The 7,953-nt window shown below is 33.3% G+C and overlaps 1 protein-coding gene across 1 annotated transcript in view; it reads right to left on the reverse strand.

The window, feature by feature from the left end:
• Positions 1–7,953, reverse strand: part of LOC105624878 (box A-binding factor-like) — a 26,792-nt gene that overhangs the window by 11,093 nt on the left and 7,746 nt on the right. The window contains exons 4-5 of the mRNA XM_012206229.1: positions 1,426–1,562; positions 851–1,165 (exon numbers count right to left, since the gene is read on the reverse strand). Coding sequence (XP_012061619.1) covers positions 851–1,165; positions 1,426–1,562 — 452 coding nt within the window. The remainder of the gene's footprint in view (positions 1–850; positions 1,166–1,425; positions 1,563–7,953) is intronic.

The following is a 7,953-nucleotide window of genomic DNA, read 5'->3' on the forward strand; positions in this document are numbered from 1 at the left end:
ATTTACAATACTAAAAAAAAAAAATATTTAATTTTTCTAAGAATAAACTTTATAAACACTAAATTAATATCTTACAAGATAGAAAATAAAGATTCCAATTACATTATCAAAGCGCTGAAGCTGCACGTGAATAAATCTCAAAATACTGAAGTCGTGATAATTAATACGAATTAAAATTACGAAGAATATTTCTCATTAAATTCTACAGATCAAATAAAATGACACAACACACGTTCATGTTATCGCAATGATTCGTCGATTTTTGCTGGATTTTATTGGCGGAGACACGAATTCTGCGATTTGACAATCTAAATCGTGAGAATATACGGCGATCGCTACAAATATCGTCGATGCGACGAATTTCAGAAGCTGACAAATTATAAATGAATTTATTATCAGCGGATATATTTAATAAGGATTTTTCTTATGTTTTTTTTTTCAATAACAGCATTAAAATGAAAAAAATGAAATTATCAATTTGTATAGTTATATACGATGACATTTTTTTAAATGCAATTCGCATAGTATGTTGAACAATTCTTATTAACTCTTTTAATGCTGAATCTTGATCAATTGTAATTATATTTGCTCTCTTTTTTTATTATATTTGCAAAAAAGTCAAGTCTTTTTACTTTTAAAATTATAATAAATAGAATAATCTTTTTCATAAACATGCATTTTTATTGAGAAGAAAGAGCCTTAATAATTTTCATTTACTTATTTCTGTTTCTAAGGATTAAGCATTAAAGAGTTTTTTTTATAATTTAACTCTAATTTAATTATATTAAATTCCATTCAATAATAGAAATAACACTATTCTATGTTGTTTGATTAATGAAAAAATACTTACTTGCAGTCAAACTTGCGGCAGCACTGATTTGCGTCGGTGCTGTTGCTGGGTTAACAGTCTGCCGTCTCGACGGAGTGCCATATTGCGTCGTTAAAGCGTCCGTTGTAGGTGCATACGTCCAAGAAGTAGCTTCTACGGCGGAGACAGCGGCGTTCCCAGTGGTATTCTGTTGAGAGGACGAATACGGTGGACTGTAACCACGGAAACTCGACCGAGCACCGAAAGGTGTTTGTGAAAACGCTGGTAGAGATTGATGGGACACCGTGCCCGAAGATTTGCTGCCGTAATCTTCAGGCATGGACAGTCCGCTCAGACCTGTAACTGTCAATGAAAATATATTATGAAAAAGAAATCTCAGAATCCTTTAGGAATTCATAGTTTTTTCGCTAACTGAAACATCATGTTTAAGAAACATTCTAAAAGTTTCTTGATTCGTGACATTATTCACTGACGTTATTATTCACGAACGTTGTAAATGTAATTCATCTTATATATGCGCGTCAGAAACTTATCTAAGCGAACCGACACGACGTAAGCATTACCTGATCAATTATTTTTATGATGCTGATACCTACCCTGAGCGTTCCAAAGTTGAGACGACGATGTCAATTCAGTGGGGCTGCTCGTCATGTAAGGAAGGGTATAGGTTCCTCCGGTTCCAGCTACAGTACCCATCGCACCCACGCCACTCATCGGTCGATACAACGAAGAACTATAACAGCAAAACTTACACATATACATATATATATATTATAATAGAACATAGAAAATGATGTTCCATATATTATTTGATTAGTCTAATAAAATATCGTTTCTGTAGTCTTTTGTCAATGTTATAATAAGTAAGAGTAATAAGTATAAATCATTTATTTAGAGTTTGTTTAGAAGTGAAAACAAAACATATATGAACTGACTTGGTACAGTTTGTAGCATCATCATTTCGCCTGAAAAAGCTTATCATAAGATCTTGTAAATTTTCATGCCCGATACATCTTACGTATACGATATTAGAGTAAAATTAATAATAATAAAGACAAAATTAATAATAATTGGAATTGTGACAAAACTGCATCTTTCTCTTCGGCATCGCTGCTTCTCTCGCACCGCGAGATGTTTATGTTTTCAGGTTAATGATATTTAAAGATAATTGAGTTGTTTTTGCAAGTTTTTTAAGAGTGAAACTGAATATACATATAATTATTAACTTTTTCGCTGCAGGAAATTTCTGTGTAAAAGGCGCACTGCAGGTGGTAGACACTCGGCAGTGACCGACGCTGTAGATGGCCACACATCTTGCCAGCACATATTTTTTAGAGAACATAGTAGTTGAAACATTGAATTGTTTTACTTTACTATTTTAGCAAAGAAAATATTTTTATCGATTCTTTTTTATACAAGTTGTAATATAAATATTAAACATAAAAAATATGTAGTATGAATATTTTGTTGCCAAACAGTCGTTGACGAAATAAATGTTGAAAACTTATAGATGCCTATTCATAGAGAGCGATGTTAAGTCCAATGTCTATAGGCAAATAAAATCACCGAACTCAATTAGGTGTCCGTTAGATGCTAATAGTAATGAAAAGGTTATAAATAAAAACAGTGTGAATCGCGATTCGTATGCTTCGTATTTCACTCATAGATCACGTTTCGCGAATAACGCGAGTACGCCCCTACCCATGGGATATGTGGATCACGAGGCGGAGTGTATCTCGTGAATCGATCGTTCGGATCAATCGTTCGACCCTAGAGAATTACTCTTATTTTTATTACAGATTACACATATACGTCACTCTAGATTGCATACACCTATAAATCAATCACAAACTTAATAATCTATTGACATTTTTTAAACTTTGGGCTAATATTGAAAAGAGAAGAATTCTAAATAAAAAAGTATAAAGATAAAAAATAAATTGACACGAAGAATATTTAATTACCATACGCTTATAATATAATAAAAAAAAGCATAAAGAATTTCCTTATACTTATGCAACTAATTTATGTAAACATATCTTTGTAACTGATAACAGACATATTGTCGTGTATTATTATCACGCATAACATTATACATACATTGGAAAAATTCACTGTTCCATGTCGGAAACACCGGAAAGTAACCGCTCGCGGGAGAGCGGAAACCGTGGTTTGAGTCATATAATGCGGGCGCGGGCGCGTGCCCGAATCGAAGAACGGAAGAAAACACCCCTTCGACCTCCCTCCCTTCGCGTCTCCTACTTGTACGGATGACCCTCATCATATGAAAGTCCGGAACGACATGGCTACTCCATTACCATTGCCATTACCATTACGAGTTGTTTATACCTGGTTTCAGCTCGATGGCCACTTGAGGAACGCAGCAGGATTCTACCTGAACTTGAACCTGAATAGAATAACTTAATGAGTTTCCAGACATTCGGCACAACGAGCGAATTATGTGTCTCCACTTAAGCATTTTTCAAAGTAACACCTATCTTCAGCGAGGAATGTTCTTCGAAGAATCTTCTGGATGTAATTTTTCAAGTGGTTGTTCCAAAAATTCCGATCGTTACGGAAGTCAAGGATGATTAATGACGTGTATGAATAGAAATCAATCGGTGATATTTATTTGTGATTTTTTCATGAAAATTATAACAATTACCTATATTTGAGAAACATTGAGAAACATTTTTCATTTACATTTCCCACAAAACTGAATTAAAAAAATTATTTTCATCCACTTTGCCTTTTAATTATATAGCATGCAATTACATATTTTGAAATATTCAACAACGATTATTCATAATCATTATTGATTTTAATATAATAATAAATTAATCTATTTGAATTAAATTAAGGTAGACTCTTTTCTCTATCTAACAATAGAAGAAATACTTTTTCTGGCAGAGAATCTTTTATTTATACTTATGCGTATAATTATGCGCAAAAAGTGATCGGTGCGCTTTGCACGCCACGCGCGCATCGCGCACGTGCATTTTATCTCCGAGCGTATTAACGTGTCCCAAACAAGGTAAAGAAGCGACCGGCGTAAAACAAACTAAAGCATCGCTGTACGCTCGCAGTGATGTCAATACGGATGCGGCCTTGAGCAGTCGCGCGGTGGCCCGGGCACGTTTCTGCGTACCGGTACGTGTCCGAAGATACCTTTGCGATCGCTCTCGCGATGTCGACGATTACCGCCGAGGTACTTCTCACGTGGTAGCCTCCAAACTCACCGCCGCGCCGATCGACAAAGAAAGATAGGAACACCGATAAGCGCGTGCAATTTCGTCAAAAATTAAACGTAAAGCGAGATTTGTGATATATGTCATATGTTAAGAATAGAGAATAGAGATATAGAGGGCAAAGATATATATAATATGGGAAATATTTAAAATATTATATATATTGATAATATTGATAAGATTTAATAATATGGACCGAATGTATTTTATACGTATACATCAATGACACACATCACATAGCTTAAATTGTAAAAAGAAAATTTTAGAGAAATACAAACTTTATTTAGATATTGGCGATAATATATATCTAGCAATGTTCTTGTGCGACAGAATTTATTAATTAATGTTAATTGTTAATGTTAATTTTCTATTATAACTTGGCATTCTGTATTGTACATGGATGTGTACTTATAGCATGCATATTATTCGCACGTGAATGCTAGACGAAAACCGCAACTCGCATGCAAAATGCATAATCAGCATGTTACTCTTGATTGCCAGGAGAGTTGTGACGAATATAAAATTGCAGGCTAACAGTGAACTCGACACCCGATGTGGCTCGACCTTTCAGGAAATTTGCTTAGACGATTTATATTTACATAACGTTAAGGTAGGTTATGATACGAAACGTTATTGATATTGATAATGATTGAAACGAAAATATTTTTAACGATACAAAAAAAGACAGATACATTTCTGTATAAATTGCAAAATGAAGGAAGAAGGATAAAAAATAATTTGTAAATAGAATTTAAATTTTCTTCAATCGGCACACAACAAATTTTGTAATATTCTTAAGTAATATTCTAAGTAATAAATTCCTAAGTAAAAAAGTAATAAAATTTTCAAGTTGATTGTATCGAAGAAAAAAATTGTTATGTCGAAAAATAAAATTTATCCTTATTTGAATTCCCGCAAGTAGGAATTACAATCGCGATAAACTCTCGCGTGCATTTTACATCGGTAATGTAAATACCGGTGGATGAGAGTCGTCTAACGGTTTCGATTGTCTTAGGATATGTCGTACGTCTGACACGAGCTCAGCGGGCACGAGGATGCGTCTTAAGTGCATCGTTTAAGTGCGATGGAACGTCCGCAATGCAATACGAGTGCATCAGGAGTGAGACCGTTCTCCAGTGAAACTGGTTGCTCGTATCCTGGATGGTTGGTTGTGTCCATCACCAGGTGCAATCGGGCACTTTGTAAACCACTAATACGAGAGGAAATGGTATTAAATGGGCACGCGCTGCGTGCAATTGCACACCCGGTGCAACGATGCGCACGATCCGTCTCGCTAATGCGTTTCGCAATGTAAACGACCGATGGTGGCGAGGTGAAAGAAACCTTCCTTCGACAAACCATGAAAGGTTGCAGAAATAGCAAAAAAATACACAATCCGTCCCAAGTTCAACAAATATTGATTAATCCTAAATAAATAAAATTACAATTCTGAACTCTCTGAAAAATATAACATATAGTTATAAAAAATTAGAAAAAGAAATTAAAATATTTATTATAGTAACAAAAAAATTTTGATGTAAATTTTTCATGTATTTTAATTATTCAGGGCATTATCCGTTAATGTAATATTAAAAATAAATATTCTAAACACATTAAAAGAAATACACAAAGAATGCAATAAATTTCTATTCATCTTATGAACAAATGGAGAAAGAATATTTCTTGTGGCCTATAGTTTGCTCTTGACAAACACGAATGTTCAATGACGTAAGATCATCCTAACAGGAATCGAGGGCGATTTTATGGTCAGTGCGTGGATGTATGTGTACGCGCATGTTCTATGCGTAACGGTTGCACGAGAAGCTCAATAGCCGATCTCGGGTTTCTTCTAAGAATCCCTGTCGTATTTTTAATTATTACCGCCGCGCACCGCATCGCCTGTAGTAATCTCGATCTCGAACTCTTCCTCCTACAACTCTTCCTTCAAGTATAATAACCGATAATTATTTAGATAATCCATAAAATGTCAATGAAATCGGTCAGATAAGAAGTTCTAATATTAATGACAAATAACAAATGCGAATTACGACATAATTTGATAATGAAACATGTTTTATACTCTATGCGGATAGATATATAGAAATTATTCAACGTTAAAGTAAAGGATGATAATATGAGTTCATGAATTAATTTCAGTGTTTTTTCATTGTTTTTCATTCAATGTTCGATGGGGAATTCCAGATTAGCTTGTCGGAATTATAATGTGTGTGCGTGACAAGTTTATTTAATAAACAAAAGATAATCGACATAATACGCATACTATTTGCCACCGGAGAAAGACGAGGGTTCCGCACGGTTGGTGAGGAGTGCGAATTTCGCGAAATCCAATATAGCGAGTTTAATGTCAACGGGGTTATAGCCCTGCTGCCGTAGGACTATCTGAATCCACCGAGCTGATAAGACGCTTCTCACGATGGCTCGCGGAAGAAGGCGGGGTAAACGTAAAAGATGAGAATGATAAGCTTACTGATCAAGTACATATTTATATATGCGTTGCTCAAAGATAAAAAATGCATTTATATTTACGTTGAATGGATATCAATGCAGAAGTCGAAGATAGCAAACTCTAGAACTTTTTCGATAGTATATGAAATTAGATTTCAAAGTAACTCGATACATGATTAAAAAATATTCTTACATCATGGCTGAATGGTATGAATACAACATTTTTTCATGATTTTTCCATGATTTTAAAAAGCATCACAATGTAATCTCAAAATAAAGTCTTCAAATAAAATTTCGTCCGCTTGAATGATATTATGTTGTATAATTCCTAAAATTTAATTTTAGAAATCACTAAAGTCTCAATATCAAAATTCCAAATTAATTCTCTTATTTTTCTTTTCTATCTGCGCAATAATAGGTTTCTAGGAAATTATGATTATAGGAAATATTAGAATTTTAATATAACGAAAAGTCTGTGCTATTTCAAGAATCATGTAACACGGTAGATATCTTGTATGACGAAAGATAAGAAGGGCACCATTTCTTATTTGCTTAGCCGCATTGAGATTGTTTAAGATATCATCGCTGATCTTTTTATACGGTCAGGGTTGACAGAGCGCAAGATCAAATCGTGTTAGTATACGAGTTTAATGTTTACAGATGCGATACAAACGCGAATAGAGAACTGCATTTTTGAAAAGTACGCGCGCGCAAGATCAATGTTAAAGAAGATATATTAGATATACAGTTATTTCTTTAAACGGCACATCTCTATCTGGTTGCAATTTAAATGTATTATAGGATAAATTAATAATTGTAAAGTACAGTAAGTAAAAGGCTGACTACAAATATCGGTCAATCAAAAGAATCACATTTCAGATTAAGATTTAGATATTTAAATCCCAATTAAATGTTAATTAATATCAGTATTATAAAAGTACTACAATATTTCGTTCACGCTGCATTTATTTGATTGCTGTTGTATTGATTATCGCTACTTACTTTATTTTTATTTGGCAAGATAAAGCTTTTTAAAGAAAATACATTTAATCGATGGATTCAAAAAAGGAGAATATACGTATAATTAAAGTGATTAACTGATTACGTATCGATACATTCATGATTATAGAAAATAAATAACATTGCAACAAAAAAATATAATTCAATTAAAAATTATTAAAATGACTTTTTAAATTAATAACTTTTATTATAATAATAATAAAATAAACTTAAGTGACTGAATAGCATTAGATTGAATAGCATAGTGATAAATTCAACTATGAACTATTCAATATAATATTCCTTTATTCAAATTATGCCAATAGTCTGGATCTTAATATTTCAAAACTGAAATATAAAATTAATTTTGAGAAAGAGAGAGAGAGAGAGAGAGAGAGAGAGAGAGAGAGA

Source organism: Atta cephalotes (assembly GCF_000143395.1).
Source record: "Atta cephalotes unplaced genomic scaffold scaffold00092, whole genome shotgun sequence".
Classification (NCBI taxonomy): Eukaryota; Metazoa; Arthropoda; class Insecta; order Hymenoptera; family Formicidae; genus Atta; species Atta cephalotes.